This window comes from Pan troglodytes, chromosome 18 (assembly GCF_028858775.2).
Source record: "Pan troglodytes isolate AG18354 chromosome 18, NHGRI_mPanTro3-v2.0_pri, whole genome shotgun sequence".
Taxonomy (NCBI): Eukaryota; Metazoa; Chordata; class Mammalia; order Primates; family Hominidae; genus Pan; species Pan troglodytes.
Window position 1 is genome coordinate 68,294,369 of NC_072416.2, and position 19,044 is coordinate 68,313,412.

The 19,044-nt window shown below is 48.2% G+C and overlaps 1 protein-coding gene across 1 annotated transcript in view; it reads left to right on the forward strand.

Moving 5' to 3' along the window:
* Nucleotides 1-5,136: 5,136 nt before the first annotated feature.
* PDPR (pyruvate dehydrogenase phosphatase regulatory subunit) overlaps nucleotides 5,137-19,044 on the forward strand; it is a 62,552-nt gene continuing 48,644 nt past the window's right edge. Inside the window, 2 exon segments of the mRNA XM_063797351.1 lie at nucleotides 5,137-10,812; nucleotides 12,252-12,510. Of these exon segments, the coding sequence (XP_063653421.1) occupies nucleotides 12,284-12,510 (227 nt within the window). The 5' untranslated portion in view covers nucleotides 5,137-10,812; nucleotides 12,252-12,283.

Here is a 19,044-nt window from a genome sequence, read left to right on the forward strand (position 1 = left end):
CCTGTCCCTGCTTCTGGGCGCTCCTTCCTTCCTGAGCTCCCAGGGTTCCTCAAAGTCACTTATGGCGACAAAACATAAAAAACAAATGATGGCAGGATGGCAGGAAGAACCTCATACCCAAGCAGAGTGCCAGGTTTTACAGCCTCCGCTCAGCCATTCATATACTAAGCAACAAAACATCAGCAGGATGCGGAAGGTCCCGATAGTAAACCATCTCTATCACATCCATGTAGCCATCCGTCCATCAACCTGTATCTCAGGAACAAATGTAGACACATTCATTTTAAGCCTGCGTGGTACATTTACAAAAATTAACCTGACTTATTTTGTTCCAGCAAATCTCAATATATTTGAGAGCAATCAAATCACACAGCATGTTTCTGATCGTATAACTGTGCTAGAAGTCAATGATTAAAAGCTAATTCAAAATTATTATTTGCTTGGAAATTCAAAGTGCCCTTATAAGACATAAACATAAGAAAGAATCCAAAATGAAACAAGATTGCCTTTCAACTCAATGATAAGATCATAACATGGCAATAAAATGTCTCCCTCTGGCCTGGGAATTCCTCTTTGTGGCACAAGGTTGTGTGATCTCAAATCACCCCTAACCCACCTAGACATTTTAACATCCGAAACCGAGTGATGATGTCCTTATCTATATCATCTTACTGCCTGTGTGTGTGGACTTTAAATTCTGAACCCAAATGAGGGGGAGAAAACCAAGTTGACTTTCATGATTGACCTCTCAGGGATGTCCAAGGAATCTGTGCATTTCAAGAAACAAAGTTCATCAGCTTCTCTCCTAAGGTATTTGCCCACAATACCCAGAGGGCTTGGCAGCATCATGTGTGATGGGTGGGGAGCTCCAAGCAGGTGGGCAGGACCCAGGGGCCTGGTGACCAGGACGGACCCCCACTGTCCATCACCTTTCCTGGCCCTGTCCTCAGCTAAACTTCCCACAGGCCTTCTGCCCGATCACACAGAGTGTGCCCAAACTCACTCAGGCCTCTGGCGGCTGAAAACCACTGCTTTAAATCCCTTTACCATTTACTATGACATAAGGTTATTGTAAATGAGAAATATTCTATTGATGCTACAAATGGAAAGCCAATGCCTTTGCCATAAATAGAAAAACAACCCTAAGAAACAAGCAAAACAAAAACAAAACAGGGGCTGGGTGTGGTGGCTCACGCCTGTAATCCCAGCACTGTGGGAGGCCGAGGTGGGTGGATCACAAGGTTGGGAGTTCCAGACCAGCCTGGCCAATATGGTGAAACCCTGTCTCTAATAAAATACAAAAATTAGCCGGGTGTGGTGGTGGGCGCCTGTAGTCCCACCTACTTGGGAGGCTGAGGCAGGAGAATAGTTTGAACCCGGGAGGCAGAGTTTGCAGTGAGCCGAGATTGCACCACTGCACTCCAGCCTAGGCGACAGAGCGAGACTCTGTCTCAAAAACAGCAACAACTACAAACAAACAAAAAACAGGGTGAACAAAACTATGGAATTCAATTCTATTTGTGTGCTGCAGCCATGTTCCAGCCCTAGATTTGGCTGGGCATGGTGGCTCACGCCTGTAATCCCAGCACTTTGGGAGGCTGAGGCAGGCGGATCACGAGATTAGGGGTTCGAGACCAGCCTGAGCAACATGGTGAAACCCCGTCTCTACTAAAAATACAAAAATTAGCCAGGCATGGTGGCATGCGCCTGTAGTCCCAGCTACTCGGGAGGCTGATGCAGGAGAATGGCGTGAGCCCGGGAGGCAGAGCTTGCAGTGAGCCAAGATCGCACCACTGTACTCCAGCCTGGGTGACAAAGCAAGACTCTGTCTCACAAAAAAAAAAAAAAAAGAAGTACTGATTGCTACTCGCAACATTCTTCTCTTCCCATGGTGTGAATGAGAACATCCCTGCTTTCCACACAAACACAGGCTCTCAAGCACACAAGAAGCATGCCAGGTGTCAGGTCCTTTCTGTGAAGTCGGTTGTAGGCAGATGTCCAGTCCACTGATGGCGACAAGAACTTCAGAGGGAGGAGGGAGGCCTTCCCCACAGCCATGCCGGTGCTGCAGGGAGGTAAGATAAACACCTGCATCTTAGCGACCTTAGATCCAAATTCATTCTTACACTGTGGTAACATAGGTATGTCAAATGTTTGTCTGTACACTGTTTATCCTGTGTGGTAGCAAATACATTTACCAAGTCACTGCAGATGAAGATTTCACAAGAGGACTTCACAAGTGTAATTAAAACGTCTGTTTAGGGCAGGAGGGTGGTGGCTCATGCCTCTAATCCCAGCACATTGGGAGGCCAAGGCAGGTGGATCTCTTGAGGTCAGGAGTTTAATGCCAGCCTCAGCAATATAGTGAAACCCCACCTCTACCAAAAAATACAAAAGTTAGCTGGGGACGGTGGCACACACCTGAGGTCTCAGCTATTCGGAAGGCTGAGGTGGGAGAATCGCTAGAGCCCAGGAAGTTAAGACTGCAGTGAGCCGTGATTGCACCACTGTGCTCCAGCCTGGGTGACAGAGTGAGAGCTAATCTCAAAAAATAAAAATAGGCTGGACGCGGTGGCTCACACCTGTAATTCCAGCACTTTGGGAGGCCTAGGTGGCGGATCACGAGGTCAGGAGTTTGAGACCAGCCTGGCCAACATAGTGAAACCCTGTCTCTAATAAAAATACAAAAATTAGCCCAGCGTGGTGGCGCATGCCTGTACAGTCCCAGCTACTGGGGAGGCTGAGGTAGGAGAATCGCCTGAACCTGGGAGGCAGAGGTTGCAGTGAACCGAGACCACGCCATTGCACTCCAGCCTGGGCAACAGAGTGAGCCTCCATCTAAAAAATAATAATAAAATAAAAACACTCAATCCCCTAGAAAAAATAGTGCATCAGTGGTTATGAGAACCTACTAAGGACAAGACCCATCATTGACAATGAAAGGGGCCTTAGGACTTACTTCCTTTTTTTTTTTTTTTTTTGAGACAGTCTCACTCTGTCGCCTAGGCTAGAGTGCAGTGACACAATCTTGGCTCACTGCAACCTCCGCCTCCTGGGTTTAAGCAATTCTCCTGTCCCAGCCTCCCAAGTAGCTGGGATTACAGGCATGTGCCACCACGCCCAGCTAATTTTTGTATTTTTTAGTAGAGATGGGGTTTCACCATATTGATCAGGCTGGTCTCGAACTTCTGACCTCACGTGATCCAACTGCCTTGGCCTCCCAAAGTGCTGGCATTATAGGCATGAGCCACCGCACCCAGCCAGACTTAGCATTTTGGAGTGGAGGCCGATCATGGTGATGGAGAAGGAAATCAGGGACAGATCTATACCATTTGTTTGCTATTTACTGCACGTAAACAGAATGAAATCAACACATTAAGTATTTCACTTGATTTCATCCACCATCTCTTGCAGACAACCAGGTTTCTCCCAAATTCATGTGCCTGGAAATGGCTTGAACCAAATGGTTCAAGAGGAAAACCTGCGATATTTTTCATGAAATTGCCACATCTGGGCATCAGGAAAGCCTTCCCTGAGAATGTCTCAAATTGGTCAGCCGTTTTCTCTTTTTTTAGACAGGTAGGTGTCCCCAAGCATTCAATCCTAGCTAAAATATGGAAGTATTTATCTAGCACAGGAGCCTATGGCATAGTTTCAGTCCACTGTCTGGCAGACCTCATCTGGGCTGTCTTTGTGTGATTTGACTGGCCAGTAAATGGGGTATAAACTATGTAGGCTGTGGCCTGGCCTTGTGACAGAGGGGTCCCTGGAACTTGACTGCCACTCCCTAAGAGCAGAAACCACCTCTTTCTTGTACACTGCTGGATCCCATCATCCTGCACAGTGCCTGGCTACAGGTGGCCAGCAATAAAACACAAGATTGGGGCAGGCACGGTGGTTCACGCCTGTAATCCCAGGACTTTGGGAGGCTGAGATGGAAGGATCACTTGAGGCCAGGAGTTCAGGCCCAGCCTGGGCAACATAGTGAGCCTATCTCTACAAAAAAAAAATTTTTTTTTAAATTAATAAAACACAAGATTGGTTTGTGTGGTGAGACAGTATTGAATCCAACAAACGGGAACTGGATAGTGTGGCCCAAGATGCAATGGTGGCTGCAGCATGAGACCCTTATGCATATAATATTCAGTGGAAGAGGTGCCAGGCACTGTTCTGGGTGCTGAGAATAAAGCTATGCATAAGACTAAGGTTCTGTCGACAGAGATCGTGTCACACCAGTGGAAAAGACAGTCATCAAACTTATATCCTTGAGTCAGTGATGAGTTCTAGAAGGAAAGAAAAGGCTGATGTGACGGTGAGGAAGGGATGAGTGGAGACTTCTCTGAGACTTCAGTGATTCCTCTTCCTCTGAGCTGAGCCAAGCTGAGAAGCTGAGAAGAGTAAGATAGGGCCGGGAACTCAGGTCCGTTAGTCCGTCCTCCGAGGTGGGGCGGGCCAGCAGAATGGACTTCCGATCTACTCTGTGAGAGCCTCGCCCAAGAAAGCCCAGAGCCACTTCCAAGATCCGCGCTCCCACGGCGATGAGAAGCGTTTTCCCCCGGGACTGCTTGGCTTAGGACTGGGGACCCACTGGCTTTGGAGTAAGCCCTGGCACGGGCCTCGAGGGAAGAAAGAACTCCCGCGCTCCCCACACTCCACAGGGCCTGCGATCATCTCAGATGTTCCGGTTCCACGTGCAGAAACCCCGCCGGTCCGAGGCCCCGGTTCTAAAACGGCCCTAAGAGTCAAGGCTTCCACAGCTCGCCTCTGAGGGTGGCAAAGAGGCCCGGGGGGCGGTGCCTCGCGAGACCCAAACAAGCCCACGTGGCAGGGGCGGGGCTCCGCGAGGGCGTCACGGCGCGCTCGTGCGCGGCTGAGGTCACGCGCCGGCAGTACCCTTGCCCGGGGGCCGTAAAGCGCGGAAGGTCGCGGTCTCGGCTTCCCCGGAACTTTTTGCTCGCTTCGCCCCGCCCCCTTCCCATCCCCGAACCCCGCTTTCCGGCCCGCGGCGACCGCCGGCAACTGTTGTGGCTGCCGCATTGCTCCCGCCGGGCTGTAGCTGAGCGCGGAGCCCGTGGGGGCCGGTGAGGTAAGGAGATAGCTTCGGGGCAACTCTGGCCTCCCCGTCCGCGCGGGCCTAAGCGCCCCGGGACCCCTGGGTTCCCCTCTTTCTCCTTTGGTTTCGCCCGGGGGTGGTCCCCGCTACCTCACGCTTCCGGTGGGTTCCGCCTGGCCTCTCGCGAAGTCGCGTCCAGGCGCCAGTACTCGTCCCCGTAAGGTTGTCCGCTCGTGCCTTGGCTTGTGTCCTCGGCTACCCCTGGGCCTGCGCACCGCTCCTCCAGGAGCCTGCACCTCAGCCCCGATGCCAGGGCGGCCGGGGTGACCTCGGGCTCCCCCGTCTCGGGCTTGCACACCCCTGCGGCGCAGAGCCAACTCCAGCTTGTCTAGCCCGGTCCTCCCTCCCTGCAGATGGAACTGTTTTCCCGCGTTGAGACGTGCGGTCCGCTTGTGCTTTTAGAACTAGTAAGACTGCTGCAGAGTCCGGAGGAAGAAGTCACCTAGAAAAGTCTGGGACAGGGCAGTAAGCTTCCTTCTTAATGTTTGACCTTTGGGGGCCGATGTGTGATACCTCGGATTTGAATCAAGAATCTCCAAGCCCATTTTCCGCATGCATGTAAACGTGATGTACCGGGATGGGGGCTGGTGGTGGAGGAGGAGCCAGCCTGACGGATATGCTTTTCCAGTGGCAGGGACTTGTGTTAATTTCTTTTTTCTTTTTTTTTCTTTTTTCCGAGACGGAGTCTCACTCTGTCGCCCAGGCGGGAGTGCAGTGGCGCGATCTCGGCTCACTGCAACCTCTGCTTCCTGAGTTCAAGCAATTCTCCTGCCTCAGCCTCCCAAGTAGCTGGGAATACAGGTGTGCGCCACCACGCCCGGCTAATTTTTGCATTTTTAGTAGAGACGGGGTTTCACTGTGTTGGCCAGGCTGGTCTCGAACTCCTGACCTCGTGATTCGCCCGCCTCAGCCTCCCAAAGTGCTGGGATTACAGGCGTGAGCCACTGCGCCCGGCCAACTTGTGTTAATTTCTTAAACTTGCGTGATCACCTGGTGTACTTGTTGAAAAGTACAGCTCCCTGGCGTGGCAGGATCAGAATCTGCCGAGGTGGACCGTGGGAATCTGTTATTTTTAAACAAGTGTCCCAGGTGGTTCTTTTGCTGAGGCAAGTGTGGGAAATGTTGTGTGAACCCACGCTCATCCAGTCTTCCTTGTGACCGGCAGTCTTGTGCGCAACGCTGCAGCCATACAGAGGGACAACTCGAAGTTAGAACTAGCACCTTGGTCTTGTTGGAGTAAGCAGATCTGAGTAGAGCCAGCTGCAGTCTTATGGTTGTTTAGCAGAAGTTATTCTTCTTAGCAGAGAATATTATACGGTCATTTTCCAGAACTGTAAAAACTCTATCATTTGTTTTAAACCAGATGATGTGCTTCATTTCTGTCTTTGACGTCTTCGGTTTCTTCTCCCCTGGCTTTACCTCCTTTGTCATGAGTTTGTGCTTTGGTTTTGCTGCCAACCTTATAGGCTTAGGTTTGGCGGCAAAGGCACTAGACTCTGGTGCCTTCTTTTCCTTCGTTGTCTTAAGCCCTTCTTTTCCTCTGCCCTCATGCCCTCACCACTTCATTCTTTTGAAGGTCATAATGAACACAAGGTCAGAGATCCCTTTTTTGGCGCCAAGCACCCTGGGCTTTTTTGAGATGGAGTCTCACTGTGTCGCCCAGGCAGTGGCGCGACTCTGCCCACTGCAGCCTCCATCTCCCTGGTTGAAGCAATTTTCCTGTCTCAGCCTCCTGAGTAGCTGGGACTACAAGTGCAAGCCACGACACCTGGCTAATTTTTCTGTTTTTAGTAGAGGCGGGGTTTCACCATGCTGATCAGGCTGGTCTCAAACTCCTGACCTCAAATGATCCACCCACCTTGGTCTCCCAAAGTGCTAGGATTACAGGTGTGAGCCCCTGCGCCTGGCCTTGTTTTGTTTTGTTTTGTTTTGTTTTGTTTAAGACAGAGTCTCACTGTGTCACCCAGGCAGGAGTGCAGTAGCATAATCTCGGCTCACTGCAACCTCTGTCTCCCAGGCTCAAGCGATCCTCCTACCTCAGGAGTTCAGGACCAGCCTGGGCAACATAGTGAGCCCATCTCTACAAAAAAAAATTTTTTTTTAAATTAATAAAACACAAGATTGGCCTGTGTGGTGAGACAGTATTGAATCCAACAAACGGGAACTGGTTAGTGAGGCCCAAGATGCAATGGTGGCCGCACCATGAGTACCTGGGACCACAGGTGCGTGCCACCACGCCCAGCTAATTTTTTGTATTTTTGGTAGAGACGGGGTTTCACCATGTTTGCCAGGCTGGTCTCCAACTTCCGACCTCAAATGATCTACCCGCCTCGGCCTCCCAAAGTGCTGAGATTACAGGCGTGAAACATGGCGCCCGGCCTAAAGTTTTTTTTTAATTCCACCTTAAAACTCATCTGTTACTGTGTTTGTTCTGCCACCTTTGCAATTCCCTTTTTCTGTTAGGGGAATGTGCTTAATGGTTCAGTCCTCACAGCTGTCCTTTCCTTACCATCTGCTTTTATTTGAAAGGTAGCGTGGAGTCATGATTAAATAGCAGGCCACTAATGCCAAATTGGCAGGGTTCTGCTACTCAACAGTTTGGTAGGACCTTGGGTGAGTCACTTCCACTTATCTGTGCCTGTTTCCTCAAGTGTGGAATAGAAATGCTAGTATCTACCTCATAAGGTTGTGAGGATTAAATTAGTTATATACATAGGCAGTATCTGGTGCATTGTAACTACTTATAAAAATATTAGCTTTAAAAATTATTGGCCGGTCACTGTGGCTCATGCCTGTAATCCCAGCACTTTGGGAGGCCAAGGTGGGTGGATCACCTGAGGTCAGGAGTTCGAGACCAGCCTGGCCAACATGGTGAAACTCCATCTCTACTAAAAATACAAAAAATTAGTCGGGCACAGTGGTGTGCGCCTGTAATCCCAGCTACTTGGGAGGCTGAGGCAGGAGAAACACTTGAACCTGGGAAGCAGAGGTTGCAGTGAGCTGAGATCACGCCTCTGCACTTCAGCCAGGGTGACAGAGTGAGACTCTGTTTCACAATAAATACAAATAAAAATAATTCTCTCAGGTATTTAGGTATCTCCTCAAATCTGGGGGGCCTACCTTTGATTCTTTACTCCCATTTCTTTGTTCTCTGTTCTCATTCATGCATCAACATATATTTCCTAGGTACCTATGCTGAACGCTGGGAAAACTGAGCAATTTATAAGGTTTCTGCTCTTAGTTCCATTATAATAGGGAAATAATAGGCCGGGTGTGGTGGCTCAGCCTGTAATTCCAGCACTTTGGGAGGCCAAGGTGGGCAGATCACTTGAGGTCAGGAGCTCGAGACCATCCTGGGCAACGTAGTGAGACCTCACCTCTACAAATATTCATAATTTTAAAATTAGCTGAGTGTGATGGTACACATCTGTGGTCCCAGCTACTCTGGAGGCTGAGGTGGGAGGATCGCTTGAGTCTGGGTGGTTGAGACTGCAGTGAGCCATGATCATGCCGCTGTACTCCAGCCTGCGTGACAGACCTCGTCTCAAAAAATAATAAAAAATAACTACCACTTACTGAGTGCTTCTTAGGTGCTTGTACCATGTTCTTCCTGCCTTGTCTGATTTAGTCTTTGCAGCAACCATGTGAGGTAGGTGTTTCTAGCCCGTGTTACAGATGAGGAGCTCAAAGCCTAGAGATTTAGTAACTTGCTGATAGTCATACAGCTAGTGAGAGGTGGGGATATTTTCAAACCCAGAACTGTCCGCCCCCAAAGCCTGGATTCCCTGCCATGCTGGCGTGTTGCTTCTCTGATTGGCAAACAGACCATTGTGCAGTGTGGTAAGTTCTGTGCTGGGAGAAGTGTAGTGTGTTATAGGAGAACATAGAAGAGCCACCTAACCAAGTGTTGGAGAAGGAGGAGGAGAGTGTCAGATAAGATGTCAAAGAGGGGGCTGGGCACGGTGGCTCATACCTGTAATCCCAGCACTTCGGAAGGCCAAGGCAGGCGGATCACAAGGTCGGGAGATTGAGACCATCCTGGCTAACATGGTGAAACCCCGTCTCTCCTAAAAATTAAAAAAAAAAATTAGCCAGGCATGGTGGCGGGTGCCTGTAGTCCCAGCTACTCAGCAGGCTGAGGCAGGAGAATGGCATCAATCCAGGAGGCAGAGCTTGCAGTGAGCTGAGATCGCACCACTGCACTCCAGCCTGGGCGACAGAGCGAGACTTCATCTCAAAAAAAATAAATAAATAAGATGTCAAAGAGGCTGTGACCTGAGGAGATTACCTGTATTTGGGGGAGGGGTGGCAGGAACCTGCCAGGAGGGAACAGCATGCACAGAACCTGGAGCCGAATAGAACATTCACGCCTCACCTGATATGTTTGACGAATTACAGGTTGTTCAGTCTGGCTTGGTCAGAGTGTGAGGAAAGGAGAAATGAGACCACAGATAAGAACCATACTGTGAAGGATCTTGCACTTGATATGAAAAGACTTTTGCCTTTTTCCTGAGGGCATCAGAAAGTCATTAAGGTGGGTGTGGTGGCTTACGCCTGTAATCCCAGCACTTTGGGAGGCCAAGGCCAGTGGATCACCCGAGGTCAGGAGTTCAAAACCAGCCTAATCAACATGGCGAAACCCTGTCTCTACTAAAAATACAAAAAGTAGCTGGGCATGGTGGCGCGTGCTTGTAGTGCCTGCTGTTCAGGAGGCCGAGGCAGGAGAATTGCTTGAATCTGGAATGTAGAGGTTGCAGTGAGCCGAGATCACACCGCTGCACTCCCAACTGGGCGACAGAGCGAGACTCCGTCTCAAAAAAAAAAAAATTGCTGAGGAAAAGGAGCAAAAACGGAGGGAAACATTGCAGGTACATGAAAGAGAGACAGCAGTTGATGGAGCTAGGGTCAAGAGAAGAGAGGAGGAAGTGGGATCCAGGGCCCTTGGGGGAGATTAACTTTCCAGTGGATAAAAGAAGGAAGGAAGAGATGGTTGCAGATGCAAGCGGGTCTACAGGAAGGGTTTCAGGGAATGAGATGAGCCAGGTTATCTGCTTAGAATGAGGGAAGAAAGGAGGTGAAGTTGAAGGTTGAGAGAGGAATAGCTGGGCTCTGAACCTGAATACAGACAGAGGTCTGCCTGTGGCTTAACATGTGCTAGCCTACGCCACCAAGGAGCAGGACAGTTTTCAAGTATAACCGAGTGGTCACGGGTCAGAAGCCAGGAGGTTGACAGTGAGGTCAATGGGACGGGGCTGGCCATTTGGCAGCAGCAGTTCCCCAGGAGAGCTGTGTTGCCATTGGGACAGAGGGTGGAGAGAATGTCAGCAAAGGGGTGGGTGTTTACCTTTGGGAAAGGTATTCTAGAGGGTGCAGTAGAGGGGCTTGAAGGAGAGGAAAGCAAAGAGAGCTTGGGCCACGGGAAATAAATTGGTCACGTGGAGATGAGATTATGGAAAGACTAGCCGGGTAGAGAAGCTTCTGTTTTGAGATGGTGCTTAACAGGGACCAGGGATGAGAGGCATGGTGGCAACCACAGGGTGGCCAAGACAATTTGTCTCCAGTTGGATGGGATGTCTGCCTGGACACAGTCTGTGCTTGCATTGGTTGCAGTTCTGATGGATGGACATAGATACCTTGGCCTTGGACAATTTGGGCTGACTGTGGAGCATCTGTGGGTCCTGTGGCTGGCAGTGGAGGCGGTAAGGAGATGACTAGCAGTGAGCTGCCCTGAGGCCCCCTTGTCTACCGCCTCTCGTTTCAAAGTCCTCATCCTCCTGTACACATGACTGCATGGACTGCTTTCTTCTTCAGTTTCTTGAAACTTGAACAGTCATCTGTTTTGCTGATAGATTAAGTTTGTTAAAACCCTGCCTTGTCCAAGGGCAGTGGTTCATGCCTGTAATCTCAGCACTTTGGGAGACCAAGGTGGGAGGATCACTTGAGCCTAGGAAGTCGACTCTGTTTTTATAATTCTACCATCCGCTCTCCACCATGGAGCCAGACTGACCTTTGGAAAACATCCCCCCACCCCCCACCGCCAAAAAAAACAAAGAAAAGAAAAACATCCCAGATCATTTCATTCCCCTGCTAGTGATACTCCCGCATTAGTGATTTTCCTTTGTACTTTGAATAAAATTCCAACTCCTGCTGATGGCACCCAAGGGCTGTGTGTAACTGGCTTCCGCCTGCCTCTCCAGCATTGTCTTAGATCATCTCCCCACACTCCCCGTGTCGTGTACATGCCAGCCTCCTTTTTGTTCTTGGTCTGTCTTACCTCAGGGCTTTTGCACATGCTCGTCTCAGTGTCTGCCAAATGTATAGCTCGTTCCTTATCCTTCAGGTCTGTTTCCAAATGTCACTTCCTTGGAGGCTGTTTCTGACCATCCTGTTTTAAATATGCCCCTAGTTACTCTATCACATTAGCTTTATTTACTGTTTTATTTGTATGTTTATTTGTATATTGATTGGTGCTCTCCTCATTCACACACGCAAACTCTCAAATGTAAATTTCATAAAGACAGGGACTTCCCCATTCTTGTTCACTGCTAGCAGAATATCTGAAACTCAGAATGCCCTCAAATATTTCTTTTTTTGTTTTTGTTTTTGTTTTTTGAGACGGAGTCTCGCTCTGTCGCCCAGGCTGGAGTGCGGTGGCGCGATCTCTGCTCACTGCAACCTCCGCCTCCCGGCTTCAAGCAATTCTCCTGCCTCAGCCTCCTGAGTAGCTGGGATTACAGGCACCCGCCACCATGCCCAGCTAATTTTTGTATTTTTAGTAGAGACAGGTTTTCACCATGTTGGTCAGGCTGGTCTCGAACCCCTGACCTCGTTATCTACTCGCCGCGGCCTCCCAAAGTGCTGGGATTACAGATGTGAGCCACTGTGCCCAGCCTAATTTTTTGTGTTTTTAGTAGAGACGGGGTTTCACTGTGTTAGCCAGGATGGTCTCGATCTCCTGACCTCGTGATCCGCCTGCCTCGGCCTCCCAGAGTGCTGGGATTACAGGTGTGAGGCACCGCGCCCGGCCACCCTCAAATATTTGCTGAATGAATGGCTATCGTTCTTTGTCAAATCCCGTTCTCATTAATCCCATGCACTGAGTTGAATGGCATGAAATATGTTTGGTTTCTCTGTCTAGTTTGAGTTCCTGAGATCTAGCTGGTGAGAGACATGATGTTTTACTGGTTGCTGTCGATTGTTGGAAGACAAAGAGCCAGCCCAGGATGGCAGAACTGGTCCTCTGCAAGAAACAGCACGTCAGCTGCCGAGGCGCGTTCCATGGCCCTGCCCACCCAGGCACAGGTGGTCATCTGTGGAGGTGGAATCACGGGCACTTCTGTGGCCTATCACCTCTCCAAAATGGGGTGGAAGGATACTGTCCTTTTGGAGCAGGGCAGGTAAGGATCAGACTGCATTTGGCTCATGGCTGTGCTGCACTAATCGTATCAGATTCCCTCTCCTTTCAGAGATACTGCCCCACCAGTAGCTAATCTAAATGTTGCTAAGTAGCATGAGAAGAAGCAAGGTGGAATCTCCTGAATTTTGCTTAAGGATGGCTAATAATGCTCATGTTCTCTGGTTTTTAGAGAGTTGGCAAATTTCATTTTCCTTTTTTTTTTTCGGTGGTGGTGTTTTGGTAGACAGGATCTCGCATTCTTACCCAGGCTGAGCTTGAATTCCTGGCCTCAAGCAGTCCTCCCACCTTGGCCTCCCAAAGTGCTGGGACTACGGACTACAGGCATGACCCACTGTACCCAGCAACATTTTAGACTTTGACAAAAATTTGTGTTTGTAAATAATGTGGATTGCATTTAAGCAAAGCAGACAGCTGCTTGTGTTTGCTTAATTGCTAGGTTCTTAATATTGTTCTCATTCCCCAAGAGAAATATGCTCTATAGGCTTAGTTTCTCTGTGCTCGCCTTCTTTTAGGTCAAGTATTTTCTGCCCTATTGGCTTGTAAGCTAAGTCCCTTTATATTAATTTGTAATAGTTACAGAGATTACAGAATGGATTCTTATAATCCATCATTAATTAATATTATACCACTATACAAGTAATGTTAGATTCATACAACAATATTGGCCGGGCATGGTGGCTCACACCTGTAATCCCAGCACTCTGGGAGGCTGAGGTGGGCAGATCACCTCAGGTCAGGAGTTCGATACCAGCCTGGCCAACATGGTGAAACCCTGTCTCTACTAAAAATACAAAAATTAGCTGGGCGTGGTGGTGTGCACCTGTAATCCCAGCTACTCGGCAGGCTGAGGCAGGAGAATCGCTTGAATCTGTGAGGCGGAGGTGTCAGTGAGTGGAGATCATGCCACTGCACGCTAGCCTGGGTGACACAGCGAGACTGCCTCAAAAAAAAAAAAAAAAAAGAATACAGGTCTTTCACTCTGATAATTCTCAGCCTGTGTTTAGCTAATGTTTTCTTCTTCCCTTTTTTTTTTTTTTTTTTAAGATGGGGTCTTGCTGTGTCACCCAAGCTGGAGTGCAGTCACACTATCACAGCTGACTGTAGCCTTGACCTCGTGGATTCAAGCAGTCCTTCTGCCATAGCCTCCCAAGTAGCTGGGACTACTGACATGCACCACCACATCTGGCTGATTGTTGTATTTTTCTGTAGAGATGGGATCTCCCTGTGTTGCCTAGGATGTTTTCTTTTCTTTCTTTCTTTTTTTTTTTGAAATGGAGTCTCTCTCTGTCACCCAGGCTGGAGTGCAGTGGTGCAATTTCCACTCACTGCAACCTCCGCCTCCTGGGTTCAAGCAATTCTCCTGCCTCAGCCTCCTGAGTAGCTGGGATTACAGGCACCCACCACCATGCGCGGCTAATTTCTGTTTTTTTAGTAGAGACAGGATTTCACCGTGTTAGCCAGGCTGGTCTTGGACTCCTGACCTCAGCTGATCCACCCACCTTGGCCTCCCAAAGTACTGGGATTACAGGCGTGAGCCACCACACCTGGCCTAGGCTGTTGTCTTATGATCAGACTTGGGTTAGAGACTTTTATAACCATCTCTGTATTGAGATACAATTTGCATACCATGCCACTCATCCTTGTTAAGTGCTGAAATCTGTTTACAGAGTTGTGCATCCATCATCATAACCAGATCATACATTTTTGGCAGTAAGACCACAGAAATTAGGCTGGACTCTCAGCAGTGCACCACATCAGGAGGTGTATGGCTGTCCTGTCTCACTTCTGGTGGTGATAACCCTGGTCACCCAGTTACATTGGTGTCCTCCAAGCATCTCTAGCACAGAGACCCTGTTTTCTCCCCTTGTAATGGGCCGGTGCCCTTTGAGGAGAGATGGATTCTGAGATTATGCCAATATCCTGTTCATATCAGACCTCCACCTACCAGGCTTAGCATCCATTGACAACTGTTGCCTGAGTCAGCCACCACCATGATGGTTGACAAATGGTGTTTTTTGGATCATACTTCTACATTTATTATAGTTGGCATATTACTGTCAGGAAGAGATTTCCTTCTCCCCCATTTATTTACTCAGTTATATATCTGTATACACACACACACACACACACACACGCACACACCAGTTTAGACTCATGGATTTCTATTTTATGCAGTGGATAGTTTTTTTTTTTTGAGACAGAGTCTTGCTTTGTCACCCAGGCTGGAGTGCAGTGACGTGATCTCAGCTCACTGCAACCTGTGCCTCCCGGATTCCAGTGATTCTCCTGCCCCAGGCTCCCAAGTAGCTGGGATTAATAGTTGCATGCCACCACACCTGGCTAATTCTTGTATTTTTAGTATAGATGGGGTTTCACCATGTTGGCCAGGCAGGTCTTGAACTCCTGACCTCAGCTGATCCACCCGCCTCAGCCTCCCAAAGTGCTGGGATTACAGGCATGAGCCACCGTGTCTGGCCTGCAGTGGATACTTTTAAGAGCAAAAGTGGGTTTTGTTTTTGTTAATGTTTTTGAGACAGGGTCTCACGCTGTCACTCAGACTGGAGTGCAGTGGTTCAATCTCAGCTCACTACAACCTCTGCCTCCTGGGCTCAAGTGATCCTCCCACCACAGCCTCCTGAGTAGCTGGGACTACAGGCATGCACTACCATGCCTGGCTAATTTTTTGTTTTTTTGGTAGAGACGTGATTTCACCGTGTTGTCCAGGCTGACCTCAAACTCCTGGGCTCAAGTGATCCGCCCACCTCAACCTCCCAAAGTACTGAGGTTACAGGTGTGGGCCACCGCACTTGGCCTCATAATGCTTCCTTGATGTCAAAGTCGTTCTCCTATTTTTTGAAATCCTTTTAAATTTAATTATCAGGTATTTCCACAAAAAGTGATAAACTAATCTCAGTGTAAATGTTTCTAAGTGGGAGAACCTAGGGAGGTTCATTTTTGGTTTAATTTGTTGCTTCAAGATTATATAATACCTTAGAATTGATATAAGGCAGACTATTTAAACCTCACACTTAAAAATAATTATGCCAGCCAGGCACGATCGCTCACACCTGTAATCCCAGCACTTTGGGAGGCCAAGGCGAGTGGATCACCAGAGATCAGGAGTTCGAGACCAGCTTGGCCAACATGGTGAAACGCCGTCTCTACTAAAAATACAGAAATTAACCGGGAGTGGTTATGCGCATCTGTTAATCTCAGCTACTCGGGAGGCTGAGGTAGGAAAATTGCCTGAATCCAGGAGGCGGAGGATGCAGTGAGCCAAGATCGCGCCATTGCACCCCAGCCTGGGCGACAGAGCAAGACTCAGTCTCAAAAAAAAAAAAAAATTATGGCTCGGCCAAGTGCAGTGGCTCATGCCTGTTATCCCACGACTTTGGGAGGCCAAGGTGGGTGGATCACCTGAGGTCAGGAGTTCAAGACCAGCCTGCCCAACATGGGGAAACCCCGTCTCTACTAAAAATGCAAAAATTAGCTGGGCATGGTGGTATGAGCCTGTAATTGTAGCTACTCAGGAGGCTGAGGCAGGAGAATTGCTTGAACCTGGGAGGCGGAGATTGCAGTGAGCCAAGTTTGTGCCACTGCCCTCCAGCCTGGGCAACAGAGTGAGACTGTCTCAAAAAATAATAGTTATTATTATGCCTTATCCGTGGCTTGTGAAATGGTTTTATACTGCCGTTTATCTATAATTGTTCCTCTTCTCCATCTTCACTATTGTTCTCATAGATCAATGGGTCTTAAATCTGTCTGCACATTAGAATCAGCTGGGGAACTTTTAACAATTACCAGTGCCCAGACCTCTCCCCAGAACAAACCAGAATCTCTAGGGGTGAGGCCAGGCATCAATATTTTTAAAAGCTTCCCCGGGGACTCTAATGTACCTCCAAGGGCGAGAGCCACTGTCAAAGCTGCTCAAGGAGTGCTATCCCAGCAGAGACATCACCAGAGCTATAGGTGCTGACCGCCAGCCAGTTAATGGAACTCCCACCTGGGGTGGAGCTCCACACAGTTACAAAGATGATAGAAAAATCTCTTTAGGGCGCTGACAATCTTATGTGGAAAATATAATTATTAGAGTAAATACAGTAAACTCAAGTGACAGGCATGCTGACACAGATGTTAGTTTATTTACTGAGTGATAAATAATTTGGGGAAAATGACCTTAGAACCCCCCCACCTGCTTTCTTGACATATGGGTCCCTTGCAAAACTGGGTCTTTGGGCCCTAGCATTACTGTAGCCTTTATATTCTGTTGCTACCACAAATTAGAGAACATTTTTTTCAATGTAAAGTTTATGTACTTTTGAATAGGCAATGTATTTATATGATTCAAAATTGAAAATATGTAAAAGAAGCTGGGTGCAGTGGCTTATGCCTGTAATCCCAGCACTTTGGGAGGCTGAGGCGGGTGGATCATCTAAGGTCAGGAATTCGAAACCAGCCTGGCCAACATGGCAAAACCCCATCTCTACTAAAAATACAAATTTAGCCAGGCATGGTGGTGCACACCTGTAATCCTAGCTACTTGGGAGGTTGAGGCAAGAGAATTGCTTGAACCTGGGAGGTGGAGGTTGCGGTGAGCCGAGATTGTGCCATTGCACTCCAATCTGAGTGACGAGCAAAACTCTGTCTCTAAAAAAACAAACAAACAAAACCACAAAAATTAGCTGGGCATGGTGGCACACACCTGTAATCCCTGCTACTCGGGAGACTGAGGCAGGAGAATAGCTTGAACCCAGGAGGCAGAGGTTGCAGTAAGCCGAGATTGTGCCATTGCACTCCAGCCTGGGTGACGAGTGAAACTGCGTCTAAAAAAAAAAAAAACATATATATATATATATACACACACACACACATCTATATATACACACATATATATACACATATATATACACACATATATATACACACACATATATATACACACACACACATATATATACACACACACATATATATGTAAAAGAGTATACACGAAAAAGACTCCTCAATGTTCTTTCCTTTTCTTTTTTTTTTTTTTTTTAAGATGGAGTCTTGCTCTGTCACCCAGGCTGAAGTGCAGTGGTGCAGCCTCAACTCCTGCAACCTCTGCCTCCTGGGTTCAGGCGATCCTCCTGCCTCAGCCTTCTGAATAGCTGGGATTACAGACACCTGCCACCATGCCCAGCTGATTTTTGTATTTTTAGTAGAGATGGGGTTTTGCCATGTTGGCCAGGCTGGTCTCGAACGCCTGACCTCAAGTGATCTGCCTGCCTCAGCCTCCCAAAGTGCTGGGATTATAGATGTGAGCCACTGCACCCAGCCCTCAATCTTCACTTCTAACAAAAAGCTTTCCTCTCTGGAGGGAAGTTAAGTTCTAGTTATATTCTCTACTTCTATAAGCAATTATGTGTTGGTAGGTTTGTGTATATGTGTATGGATATTCATTTATTATATTTTTTCCCTTTTTTATATAAGTGGGAGCATACCTTACACACTGTTCTTCACCTTGCTTTTTCATTATGATTGTTCCATATTGGTACATAAAGACCTTTTCATTCTTTTTTATAGCTGCATAATATTCCATTGTATAGATGAATTCCAAAATTTTATTTTATTTTAGAGATGGGGTCTTGCTCTGTTGCTTAGTCTGAAGTGCAGTGGCACAATGCTAGCTCACTGCAGCTGCAAACTTTTGAGATCAAGGGATCTTCCTGCCTCAGCTTCCTAAGTAGCCTGGCTAACTTTTATCTTTATTTTTTTTACTTTTTTTTGAGGTGGAGTCTCGCTCTGTCACCCAGGCCGGAACGCAGTGGCACAATGTTGACTCACTGCAAGCTCCGCCTCCCGGGTTCACGCCATTCTCCTTCCTCAGCCTCCCGAGTAGCTGGGACTACAGGTGCCCGCCATGATGCCCGACTAATTTTTTGTATTTTTTGTAGAGACGGGGTTTCACTGTGTTAGCCAAGATGGTTTTGATCTCCTAACCTTGTGATCCACCCACCTCAGCCTCCCAAAGTGGTGGGATTACAGGCGTAAGCCACCGCACTCAGCCTTTATTTTTATTTATTTATTTATTTTTATTTTTTTGGTAGAGACATGGTCTGGCTATGTTGCCCAGGCCAGTCTTGAACTCCTGGCCTCAAGTGAACCTCCTACCTCAGCCCGTCAAAGTGCTGGGATTACAGGCATGAGCCACTGTGCCTGGCCTAAACTATCCAAAATTTTAAATCTATCCCATGTAATTGAACATTTTTCTCACCCTGTTGCCCAAGCTGGAGTGCAGAGATGTGATCACAGCTCACTGCAGCCTCTACCTTTTGAACTCAAGGGCTCCTCTGGCCTTAGCCTCCCAAGTAGCTGGGACTGCAGGCATGTGCTACCATGCCTGGCTAATTTTGTTGTTGTTGTTGGTAGAGATGGGTTCTCCCTGTGTTGACCAGGCTGGTCGTAAACCCCTGTCCTCAAGCAGTCCTCAGTCCTCCTACCTTGGCCTCCTAAAGTGCTGGGATTATAAGTG